At 45.3% G+C, this 12,980-nt stretch overlaps 1 protein-coding gene across 7 annotated transcripts in view; it reads left to right on the top strand.

Annotated features, from left to right (window-relative positions):
• LOC133166810 (nck-associated protein 5-like) overlaps positions 1 to 12,980 on the top strand; it is a 65,744-nt gene that overhangs the window by 4,833 nt on the left and 47,931 nt on the right. For 6 of the 7 annotated variants that reach the window (XM_061297114.1, XM_061297131.1, XM_061297105.1 and 3 more), the window contains one exon: positions 10,760 to 10,833. In XM_061297114.1, the coding sequence (XP_061153098.1) occupies positions 10,760 to 10,833 (74 nt within the window). Of the gene's footprint in view, positions 1 to 5,775; positions 5,993 to 10,759; positions 10,834 to 12,980 lie in introns of those variants that run through there. The other variant, XM_061297137.1, reaches the window with a different exon arrangement.

The following is a 12,980-nucleotide window of genomic DNA, read 5'->3' as shown; positions in this document are numbered from 1 at the left end:
ATGTGTCTGCTGATTGGTTGGTCAGAGCCAAAACTGTTTTACGGGTAAAACAAATCTAATAGCGATCCACAATTATTAATACAACTTCTCTGGGGAATATTATTTTTTTATTAATTGAACTAGATGCTCCTTATGATGTACATAAAACGAGACAGCGGGGCGTTCACAGCCGTCGGGAGATCACACGTTTTGTCACACGCAGTCCGTCACTCATTAAAAGCCCGGCATGGTACGTCAGCGTCCGCACACACAAAAACGAAACACCAGAGTGATTGACGGGCCGTTATCAGGGGTGGAAAATGATTGTAGCCGGAGGTTAACTGAAGGTGAATCGGTTTGCAAGTGCCTCTTTAAAATGTCAAGCGTAGTCATGCGCTGCCTTGTGTCACATTTCGACCCCCCCCCCCCCCTCTCTCCACCCCTCGGGTATGCACAACGTAGCTCCGCCCACTCACATGTGCATCCACAGGAAATGGGAACCACCACTTTGCCTTGTCGTGTCAGTGGAGGATTTAAATTCCGCTTCACACATTTCGAAGCATCTAGTAACCTTTTGAGGATTTGTGGAAGGTGTGGAAGGTGTGGAGGCTGAGTCAGCATTTCATTGTTGTGTGATCACCCTCCTTTTGACAGGAAGGAGGCAGGGCACGTTGTGAAATCGGAATCTGATTGCGTCGCTCGGGAAGGACCCAGTAACTGGGGCACTGTCATGATTACATAAGAGCAGTGTTGCTGGGTTGATTCCACGCCGCTATTTATTTTTATCACCGAGCATCTGCCTGTGGTGGAGTGGAGAAGCTCGGCGTTACGCGGCGATGTGCACGGTGAGATTGAAACTAGGTCACTGGCAACGTGTGCCGCCCCGGGGCGGTCAAGTGTGGATGGAAATGGCTCAGTTGGCCAAAAGTTCTGTGGAGGTGAGATACGGTTTGGGAATTTTCTGCAGGGTTTTGAATTAAACATGGTTTGGGGTCCAGTTTAAAAAAACAAACTCATTTTTGCAGTAAAATGGTGTTTGCTTGTCGCATCCACACACAAACTGCGCACACATGTATCCATCTTAATCGTGATTGAAATCGTGAAAATGAGTTTTTCCATCGTCATGTGAAATGACAACAAATGTAAGGATGAGATAGAATGGACTGGACCATCATATTCAGGGGGGGGGAATCACGTCATGATCCAAATGGCAAAAATATCTAATCCATGTGGATGGATGGATTTCTGTCAGCATTACAACTAATGCTGACATTTCCCTTAATCCTTTAGCTAAAAAAAAAAAAAAAAAAAGTCATCAGCCCAAAGCTAAAACGCTCCACGTCCTCGCTCGCTCTGTCATCTGCGCTTGTTTTGTCTTTGCAAGACCCTGATGTGTGCAGCCGTGCACTCATGCTGAGAGATAACGGATAACAAGAGGCTAAGTTGGGGGGGCGGTCAGAGTCGCCTGAGCTCCATGTGACACATTATAGGAGTCATCCCGCACAAAAATATTACTGGGCTGATCCGACTCTAGAGTCCAGACCCCCCCCCCACCTCCCCCCCCCTGCCCTGTTTGCTTGTAAAATTTGCTTTAATAACTGTCACGGCGTTTTTGACATGTTTTCCCAGCTTGCCAGTCACCGGCCTGTGCTTTTATTGGACCGCTAACAAACCATCGGGCCTCATGTGAACGTAACGTTTGTTTGAGCGCGGATTGCAGGTGATTACAATCGCTTACATTTGGCTTGGGCTCACAGCCGACTTTTCTGACTGACCTGGTTTTTCCCCTGGCTTGGCACATACACTCGTAGCCGCTTCTCCGCCTGGCACCGAACTCTCCGACCCGCGTCACAGATTGCGTGTCGCGCCTCACTGATGACGTAAAAAGTCACACACCTTGAGAGTCTGTTGCATTTTCTCTTTCCGTGTCTACGATTTAATTAGGAGGAACGATAATTACGGTTAACTTTTAATGATTAAAAACAAAGTTAATAGACCAATCAGAATGAAGATCAGCTCCGAATGATATTTTCCCTAAACGTAGCTTTCGTGAGTACGCAGATAAGAAAGTATAAACTCAAGTTGTTGTTTGGATTATTTTGGAGGAATTTGATGTGACATCACTTGACATCATTGAGTTTGTTTGCTGGATTATTATTTTTTTTTTTGCTCACATCAATTTCACGTTACATCCGCCCAGTGTTTACATTGGGTGTTAACCTCACCCTACTGGGAGGAAGTCCCCTATTCAAAGTTGTGTTTGTTTATACGATGCAAATGGCCCAGTGTCAGGAATGGATGTGCAGGTTATTTTATTTTGAATAATCGATCTTAATCTTAAGCATTACATCCGCAACCAGAATAGTCAGACGGTCATTACGCCGTAATCGGCGTGATGGCTCACCGACAAGAAAGCATCCGTGATTACAAACTTGGCACGCATATCCGTGATCAAGTGTATTAGTGTAGAATTTGAAATGTTATTTTATCCACCTCTCACATTTCATAAACAAGAAGGGCGGAACCCGTTTCGCTGATAATTATCGTCTTTCAGGAATGCACCTCGGCAAACCTGCAGCTTCACACGGCTCGACTGAATTACTTCTACCCGACACTTATGTCATAAATTTGGTCAAGCTCGTGGACAAAACACTACCTGCCTCTTAGGTCGCGTTAATCATCAGCGTAGCCCCCGGGTTAGGTTCACAGGACAGCTGTCGTATTTTGAAAAGTGCTTCTTTATAATAGTGTGTTCTTACTCATGATTTAATTTCAAGCACACACTGGATTGAAACTCTGGATCAATGTAGACTGGAACGGATTAATTGCATTTGCATTCATTTCAATGCGAAACGTTACCTCAGTTGTAGAACGTTGAGTGTCTTCATACTCATGATTTAATTTCAAGCATGCAGTAGATTGAAACTGTGGATCAATGGAGCTTAGTTATAAGGCTGGAACGGATTAATTGCATTTGCATTCATTTCAATGGGAAACCGCGCCTCGTTTGTAGAACGCTTAGTGTCTTACGCAATATTTATTTTCAATCACACTGGATTGAAACTGTGGATCAATGGAACTTAGTTGTAAGGCTGGAACGGATTAATTGCATTTGCATTCATTTCAATGGGAAACCTTACCTCAACTGTAGAACGTTTTAGGTTTCAAACGGAACCGATGAAGTTTGTAACTTGAGGCGCCGTTGCATCAGCCCGTGCTCATAAACGAGAGTCGATTCTCAAACGATCGGAAACCCAAAGTGCTTTTGGAACGTGACAAAAGTCTCTTAAGGAGGATTAAATATTGAAAAGCTGAGAACAGACAAGATTTCAGACGAGACACGCACTTCATACGCGTTACACACGAGAACAGGGGGCAAAACACGCACGCACACGCCGTGGCATACAGAAGCTGAGACTCAGCTGGGGCAGAAGTGGGGCATGAGGCGGAAGAAGAGGCAGCAGGCGAGCGCCAGCCGGGATGAGCCGCTTTGCCCACCGCTCCGTCCGTAGGATCAGGAATGTTCCCTTGCTCCAGCAACTGGCGGTGAGTGTCATCCCTCCATCCCGTACCGGAAGACCAAAAAACTGGGCCAGACTGCCCCAAATTCAGGCTGCCCTCCAGCAAGACGGGGATCGCTGCAGGTTAGCGACTCGTGGTGGCAGATTCTAAATATTGAGCCGACATTGAAATATTTCGACTTGTTTATTTGACGGTATTGGCGAGGTGAAGCGTATCCGTGCAGCATATGTAGGTCACTTGCAGGCGAGCCGTGATGCAGCGCGGTCCGACTTGCCATTCTCAATTTGCCATCTGTGCGTCTTGACCTGCCTGCATCTTGGACTGTGACGGGCCGTTGTTAAAAAAAAAAAAAAAAGCACCTCTTCATACTTGGAATCTCTCCAATTGCGCAGGAGATGTTCAGTGGAAGGAAGTCGGACTGACAAAGTATCTGCTGAGCTCCAGGACGCCTTATATCGTCCGTTTAATTACATGAATGGGAACTGGATAATGACTAATGGCTCATAAAAAGAGAAGAAGCGAGACAAACGGCAGCGAACCGGCCAGCCTCGTGATGCGTGATTGAATTTTTCCATCCTATTTCACTGTCATGCCCAGATTACCTCCAGAGTGCCCCCCCCAACCCCTCCCCCTCCCACCCCTAAATCCCAACCCGAACCTTCTCACACATTCTGACCCACTGAACCTGAAATGCTTGAATGCAGCAACATACATCAAAAGTATTGGCATCGCCACTCGTGTTTTATTTTTCCGGAGTCTGGATCAAAATTACGCTTTGTCCGGGTTCCCGGGGGCCGTTTTCATCTTGCTTTGACTGGCAAGCCAATGAAAGCTACACTTGCAGTAAAGATGCGAGTGACGGCCCTTATTTATGTCCTTCGTGTGTAGCCGGGCGAGCGGGCCTACTTTTTATCATCTTCGTCTGGCTAGGACTTGTGAAATAAAAAAACAGGATAAAAATCCCCAAAAATAATATAAAAGATAAATCGATAGTCATGAATAAAATCCTAAAAGCCGTTCAAGTGTGAATATAAAATCTGTGAGTGTTAAATCATTTTCCTGGATGAGATACAAAGGTGCTTTTTTTTGTATTTTGGCAAATTAAAAGTATTTTGAGGATTACGCTGCAATCTGCTACCCTGCTAACTTTATGCAAATATCCCTCAGCTGCAAGCTGCACCACCCCGCTGCTTCCCTTCGTGCCCGCACACACACACGCACACACTCGCACGCACACACGCCCTTGGGGCAGTCACGGGAGGGCCATGAAAAGGATGCCGAGATGATTAATTAACTCTGCCCTGGTTTTGATAGCGCCTTATTGGCTTTAAACCCACAGTGTTTCTGCTTTAGAGCTTTGCATAGATTAGCTCGCACACAGTTCCCAAATATTGAGGCCATCTTTTTTTTGTAGTCAACTGAGGGTCCATTAAAAACCGACGGGTAAATGAAGTTTGTTGTGATTAATTATTTTATGATGTGCAGCTCACCTGTCAGCTACCTGTGGTCATACAGAAATTAATTCATGGAAGAAATCAATCTATATTGTAAGCTTAGCGTCTTAGGAGGTCACGTGCAATGACCAGTACGTGTGCACAGTTGTTGAAATTATATTAATTTTATTATCATATTTATTTATTTATATTATTATATTTATATTATATATATAATTTATACAAATAAATGAATGAATGAATTAAATAAATAATGGAAAAAATTATATATATATATATATATATATATATATATATATATATATATATATATATATATATATATATATATATATATATATATATATATATATATATATATATATATATATATATATATATATATATATATATATATATATATATATATATATATATATATATATATATTATATATGTACTATGTATGTATGTATGTATCCGACTCCACGTGCGCATCCCTGGGGTTCGGTGTGTGTACGTGTGTGTGCGTGTGTGTGCGTGTGTGTGCGTGTGTGTGCGTGTGTCGCCTCCAGCTGTCCCTGCAGTGGCCCTGACCGAGCGTCCCTGGGGCTTGTGTACTTTTTCATCAGTGACAGATTCAAAGGGTCATTTGCACAACACACTCGTGTGCGTGTGTGTGTGTGTGTGTCACCCCCCCCCCCCATACGATGGCTCGGTATTGTGCGCAGGAAATCACCTGCGTGGCTGCTTGATGCGTCACACATCGCACATTTGCATGTTTTGCGTTGAGCCTGTACAGAGCTAACCTGCGTCTCGAAAATGGTTAAAATCCGGTCTGGCTTGTTTTAAAGCCACGGTTATTTTTATAGCAGGCACCGCTCCCTTAATTTCTCGCTAAAGTGCTTTTATGCTAAGCAGCGGGCCGGACGCATTATAAAAATGGAGACAGACTGTCTGTTTCGACTCAAACGGCGCCACCTTTGCCGTGTAACAAGGTGTTGCGGAGCTTTTCACCCTTGGTGACATTGAGTTGCTGATTTCGTATTTTGCCGCAGGTAAGAAATATTTTGGACTCATTAGTTTTGTGAAATATGCACTTAAACTTACTACTTTAAAGCTATCGTGACAATATGATTACAGCAAGTTGTAAAACCAAATGTCGACCCGTTGGATGATTACAGGAAAAATCACGTAAATGTGTCTTGACGGTGAATGCGATATTTCTGGCCAAGAAAATATCACGGCCCAACTGGACTGTAAATCGCATTTGTATTTTTTTTTACCGGAGGAGCAACTGCACTGAAAGATTAAGATGAATTAAGAGTGATGACTGCAAGCTTCTCCTGCGCTAAATTTAAAATAGAAAAGAAGAGCCATTTCCATTAGCTTAGAAGTAACTCTGCTGTTTTCACTCCCACAACGGCGCAGACGCCCCTTTCTAGCGGTCACTCCATTTTCCAAGTACATTGCCCAGCAATTTAGTCAAATAAAATTCTTCCTTTTCGAGATGAATTGATGACTAGATGTCAAAGATGGAAAAAGAATCAATATCATCCATGTCTAGAAACAATTGTCCTCTTTATGGCGTTCAGAGGACACGATATGAGCTGTATGAATCTATAACTCACTTTTACGATGATGCGCTGAATGATTTCGCTTGCTACGGCCAGACATCAGAACCCTGATTAGGATTTTATGAGGCGGGCCGGGCCCCAGGTGAACACTTTGAATAGGGAGGGGGGGGATGCCCGGGGGCCGATTGTGTAGCGTCAGTGGTCAATTGTCTTTGTACACGGCCACAGCGGTCACCGAGGGACAATTGTGAGGACCTGAGGGCGATCAAGCTGCGACCCAACATCCATCTGCTGATACAGCTGGAGTCGCTGTCACCTTCCATGCGTCGTCTCAATTTTGCTGATTTCTTTATTTCGGATTTCTTTTAGCATAAAGACAAGACGGCGGGGTTTTTTTTTTTTAGGGGGGAGATCGGGGCTAAATATTTTAGTCAATAAGCCTCTGACCCATTTCCAGAATACATGGCTCGACTCCAGGTCCTCCTTTCACGTAGGTTTTGTGTACGTTTCACGGCTCACCGCGTCATCGTGCGTGGCGTGCCGTGCGGCCTCCATCGATGGAGACACCCAATGCGCTCGGTGCAACTTGTGACCTACAAGTGAACAATGCAGAATGGCCCAGTGTGCGACGTACAATGCCACGGCAAACAGCTTTCATGGGTGGAGGGCATCTGATGGGCCAGCTATTGTAAATCCTTCCAAAGAAGCCGCTACCTCACTTCAATCAACCCCGTTGGCCATTGCCGCTTGAGAAATAGCTTCCAGAAGCTTCAGAGAATGGGAGAATGAATTGCTAGAAGGGGCTGATGGGGTCAATGGAAAGGCGGGGGGGGGGCACCCATGATAAAAGGGTTAGCTGAGTAAACATGTAGTAATGATAGAACAGTGTTGTTATTGTAAGAGCAAATAGCTGGTCTAAGCAAAGGAAGTTGAGGTCCAACATTTTCCCACAGCCGCGTCCTAATTACCTGATTTTGGTGCGCTAATGTTAGCAAAAAACATCGTATTTCTCCGAAGAAAGAAGGGCTTATCGATAAAATCGACCTTTGACACGTCACTGAAAAACGCGATTGGCCGTAAAGTCGAAAAGAAATCCTCTGATGTCACCCCGGTTTGAGAAGCTTAATGAGAACCAGCCCTCTCGTCAAATTCCTCGACGGGGCGCATCTGGAAACATTAAAAGTGGCGTGGCTGCTAAAAATAAGACTGCACATGGGAAGATAACAAGGAAGTCGTGCCATTAATTGTGTAAATATGGCACGTGTCTGGCTCTGGAGTCAGATTGGAATTCCGAGTCTGCGATCCAAGTCGTTGATGGGCTTGAATTATTGCGGGTTTCGTGCAAAGACTTGATGTCATGTACGTTGAGTTCGGAATGCCGCTCCGACGCCAAAGCAAAAGAACATCGCCAAAGGTGCGCCAAAGGACATAAAGGAATTGATGAATTATTCAACATGGAGCGCTGACTGAGGGCCGTGTTATTTACAGTTGGAGCTGGCGCTTAGGGGGCGGCTTAGATTTACAACGCCCATGTGTGCGTGCTTGTCCTCTGGGTTAGGGTTAGGGTTAGCAATCCCGCAATTGTAGTATCATCCCCAGCTGTATGCTCAACTTCTCAGCTTGTCTGGAATCTTAAACGGGCACTCAAGGAGGAGATGCGGGAATATTGGTCAGCAGCTTCACCATCTGCCTGACACCTGGGTCGACAAGCTTGGCGCTCAAATGGGCTAAGGCAATCAATCAGACTCGGGCGTGAAAAGATGAGAGCTAACATCAAGCTCAGTTGGGAATTGCTCTGGAACAAGATATGCTTGGAGTCCGTCCATCCGTTCGTCCGTCCATACCCTGGATTCAAACCCTCAACCTCAGGGCTCTTAGATCAAATTTGATCCGGTCAGTAAGGTGTGCCGTAATCCCGTCAAAGGCGAAACAGAAGCTCCCCTTGGCGCTTGAAAAATGAAACAGCAAACATCTGTTTGGCATCACTCTCAGCTCAGCCTGCCCTTTTCCCTCCTCTATCACTTTGGCCTTCTCATTTCCAAGTCACGACTGGAATGCTGAGACGGCGTCTCATTTGGGGGCAAGCGGCAGTCAGCGGTCTCTCGTCTTTGCTCTCTGACCGACCGACCGGCCGGCATTCTCTTTGCAGCAGCGACAGCCTCACCTCGCCCCCCCCCCTCGGCTCTCTGTTTCCTTTTCATTTCTTTCATCGGCGACCCCCGATCCAAAATCTCCCGCTCTTACCGCACCTGGCACAAAATGATCCCCCAGATGGTCATAAAACCCGGGCTTGTAAAAACTCTGGGCAATTGGGCACCCCTCTTGTCCTCGGTAGTTTTGAAGTAAAAACATAAATACAGACCAATTATTTCGTTTTATCGGAGGTGAATTGGGCTATTACTGCAAGTCATAGAAGGAATAACACAGGTGCTACGCTAGATTTAAAGTGGGGCTTTGTTAGCGCAGCTAGCAGCAAAGCTAGCTGGAATATCCACAGCATTCTTGCTAACACAACATCGTACACCGTCACTCCTCATCTCCTTTGCCCAATTTCCCGTTTGCGGTTTTCCCCCGTGAACACTTTGGCCAGTGTTCCCCCGCTAGCATGAATAGGACGCTCTGTGCAACTCAAAGAGCCCGATAAAAAAAGTCCGACACAAGGGGAGCTATTTTGAGCGCTGCCGGTGGCTCGTGTTTGGAAAGATAATCCGTCGACGATTCTTGATGGTGGTGAGGTGTTGATGTTTGGGCTGGCCGAGGCAAAAGGCGCCGCTAGACATCAGATAGCTCGAAATCATTCAAGAGGATGAACAGGGTGGTTTTTGTCCGCCAGGTAATCCGGATTGGCATTCGGGTCGGAGAAGCAGGAAAAGAATGTCCGGTGAACTGGAAGCATTTGTTCAGTGTATGTTTGGAAAGACCTCACTGATTTCACAGGTGGATAAATGTTTCAATTTTGGCAGACGTCTTTGCTTGTTGGCCGGTGGGAATGTTTGGTTTTTGATTGTGGATAGCCGAGATGTTTTCTCTGCACACAAAACACACAAAAACACATTTCGCATTCTACTCCCTGGCCAATTGGCTCACTGAGGTTTTCGTGTTTGTCAAAGCTGCAATTTTGGGTTTGGCGTTACCGTCCAAGAGTTCATGCTGGCACGACCTGTCAGAAATATCCCTGCAAGCCGAAGCAGGCGGCGGTGAAGGGATGGAGGGCAAAGGTCACAACCTTGTAGTTCTCGTGAACTGCTGACCTCAGCAAGGTGTGAGGCCAAGCGCTCTGATGCTATCATGATAACGCCAATGTGGTCACTGGAATAATGTGAATTTATTTATTTAATCATTTTATTTTATTTTAGTTAATAATGCTAATTTTATTAGTGGAGCAAAGCTACATAAACCGACATTTATTTATTTATTTATTTATTATATTTGTATTACTTTATTTTTACTTTTTATTTATTTATTTAAGCAATGCGTAACATTTTTTTCCCTATGTTTTTACTATTTCATGGGATGAAAAAATTTCCAGCGATGTTCTGCTGCAGCGTTAAGTTGTCCCGAACAGTTCCCAGCTTCCAAGAAACATGCTTCAGATAAAGTTTGAACAAGTCCAGATCTGTGAGGAACTGCTTTCTGCTGCACTTTTCTCTGGTGCTGTAAAAGCTGTCAGAACTCAAGCCAGGCTGAAGATATACTAAGATTGCAACTCACACGTGAGCGGGGGGGGGGGGGGGGGGGTTTAAATCTTGCCTTTAAATAGCGTCCACATGACAAGGAGCGTACGGCATTCCTGGCATTCCTGCATGTTTTCTGAGGCCCTGTCATTAGGAGCCAGCCGGCTTCCCTGATGACAACACTGACTCAGGCAGCCTTACTTTTTGTGTTTGATGTAGCCTGTAAATATTTCCCTGACAGCCCTTTCACAAAAGAAACAATTGGCTTTGTGCGCCAGTCAAAATCATTATGAAAAGCTAATGGGAGGAAGACGTTTTGTCTGCTTGAGCAAACATTACAAAAAAAAAGATGGCAATCTAGTTTCAATTGCTCAAGCAGAAGTTTTTATGAAGTCACACACTCGGGCTGTGTGTCTTTTTTTTTTTTTGTCTGTAAAGTGCTGACGTTGCTGCTGTTTGGATAGTTGGGAGATCCCCTTGCATCCATTTTGGGAAGTGAATTATTCCGGCCCCTTGACTGTTTTCCCATATTGTCCCAATTCTTTTGCTTATTGTTGTCATCTCCTCATGGCAGGACTACATGGACTCCAACCAATGCATCGATGAGCTCCTCAAACAACTTGAGGAGGAGCACCGCCATATTCGAAGGTAAGACCTAAGAGCAGATGTTGGGAGCGGCTCTTCGCCCAGCTGCCGGCGATCCCTTTCCAGTCGGAGGCGGTCGAACAATGTTTGGTTTTGATCGCGAGACGAGCTTTGCGGAAAAAAAGATGCTTTTTGTGTCTACCAACAATGGGTGAGGTGGGGGTGGGGAGAGGGGGAGTTAAACTCCGGGCCAAGTGTGGGGTTGACTGAGGGCATTTCTCACGGAGAGGATTGCCCTGGACAAAGGGGTCGCAGCACTGATGGAGATGCCAAGCTAATGACCTCGTCACCTCCGGACTTCTCCGCCGTCCCTCCAAAAGACATGTGAGACAATTTTTTAAACTTCGCCCCTTTTTATGAAAGAGCCCTCTCTCCATCTCAATGGAGCTATTTTCCCCCCCGACTCAAAGTAATTTTCCCCCTGAGTGGACAGAGAGGGGGTCTCCGAATGGGTGGCCGGGGAGGGGGCGGATGACCACCGGCCGGCCCCTTTACTCGGCAAGACAAAGAAAAGGGATGTGTAAAGGAATGACCCTTCTGTCCAAGTCAACCGCGCATCTATTTAGACACAAGGGAGTCTTCGGCAGTGACCTGATGACCTCTTAGCATCGCCGGCCGCAAGGGCCTGCTGTGTATTTTGAAAGGGGGCCGTGAACTTTGGAGCTGAAACTTGAGCAGCATCACTTGTGTCCTGACAACTCCTCGGGTTTCACTCGTACCTTTAGTGAAAGACTCGACACACCTGTTGAGAGAGAAATAAGTTGATTTTCATCCTGGCTTTTAGTAAGGAGTCCCAAATTTTTGCACACTGTTGAGTGGAAAAAAAAAATGTCTGCCCACATTAGGCAGCACCTCGTTGGGTAGTAGACAGCTCCCTCCGGACCTCAATGGGACCCATCAATCCGTCAGGCCCTTACATTCCTTCGTCCTCTACTTCATGACCTATTGACCTTGTGCCTTCATGTCATTCATTGTACCATATTATTGGGTATTTTCACACCGGCGGACTACACAGATTGGACAATTATGGCTTCTTTTTAATGGTTATTATTTATTGGGTTATTTGTCTACTGTGAGGACATTTCGGACCAGACGAGACAAAGCTCCATTTTTTGAGCCCCTAAGAATGTTCATTATGAGGATAAAATGTTTTCATTCCTGCCTGGTGGGCCTTTTGCTTGATCTTCAGGATAAGCTTGAGTGTAACGCTCCATTTGGATTATAAAGGTTCTTTACACGAGTAATTTCTTTCCAATGTAGCTGCTTGGGGACGTCGTTTAAATTGCAAGCGTGGTCGACGTAGCAGGCGCGCCGAGCTGGGGAACAGTTTTACTTTGTCGGACCTTGCTGATTTGAAGACAAGGCGTATCGGGCTGGCGAGACGCCTGCGTGCCGATGAAAGCGACGAAACCTCCGTCCAAGTATGTGGTGAGGCCTGTTTGGTCCATGTGGAGGCGGCTACACGTCTGCCTCTGAAGATGTGGCAGTTCCAAAATTGCTTTGGTGTCAAAGTCAAGGCCCGGGGGCCAGATACGGCCCGCCAAATTATTTTATGTGGTCCGCAAAGACAAATTGTGCATCGACTTCATGTCGGTAGTAAAATTACAAATTGTCTTCACTTTTTTAAAAAAAATAGAAAATTGCTAGAAATTTACTTTTTTTTTGTACTAGTCTCTGATTTCAAAACTAGTTACTAATATACTGTATATAATTCAAGGCATTGTCATAATGGCCCTCCGAAGGAAACTATGACTACGATGCGGCCCGTGACAAAAATGAGTTTGACACCCCTGCAGTCTAAAGTTAATGAAGTTTTCTAATCCAGCCAATTTGTAGTGTTAAAGAATAAAATCTGCAAATCAAAGTAGTTCTCGTGGGTGTTTCAATGTAAACAAGCTAGCGTTGTTTAATCCACCTACTAGCTAGCTGCTCCGCTCGCTTCTGCTTAAACGAATGCATCGCATTTATAGAACCTTTGAGAGCTTAATTGAGTCATTTAATGGGGCCTTTTACCATTTCTCCGTCAAGGTTGAGCAAATGAGACTAACGGTACTCGAGCGCTTTTATGCTAATGCCGCGCTGCGCTTCCTTAGCTCAAGGTTAACAGCAAAGCTAAGCGGGTGTTCTCGGCACATATTTATCTTCTTTTG

Source organism: Syngnathus typhle, linkage group LG2 (genome assembly GCF_033458585.1).
Source record: "Syngnathus typhle isolate RoL2023-S1 ecotype Sweden linkage group LG2, RoL_Styp_1.0, whole genome shotgun sequence".
Taxonomy (NCBI): Eukaryota; Metazoa; Chordata; class Actinopteri; order Syngnathiformes; family Syngnathidae; genus Syngnathus; species Syngnathus typhle.
Note: the sequence above shows the minus strand (reverse complement) of the source record. Positions and strands in the feature narration are given on the sequence as shown.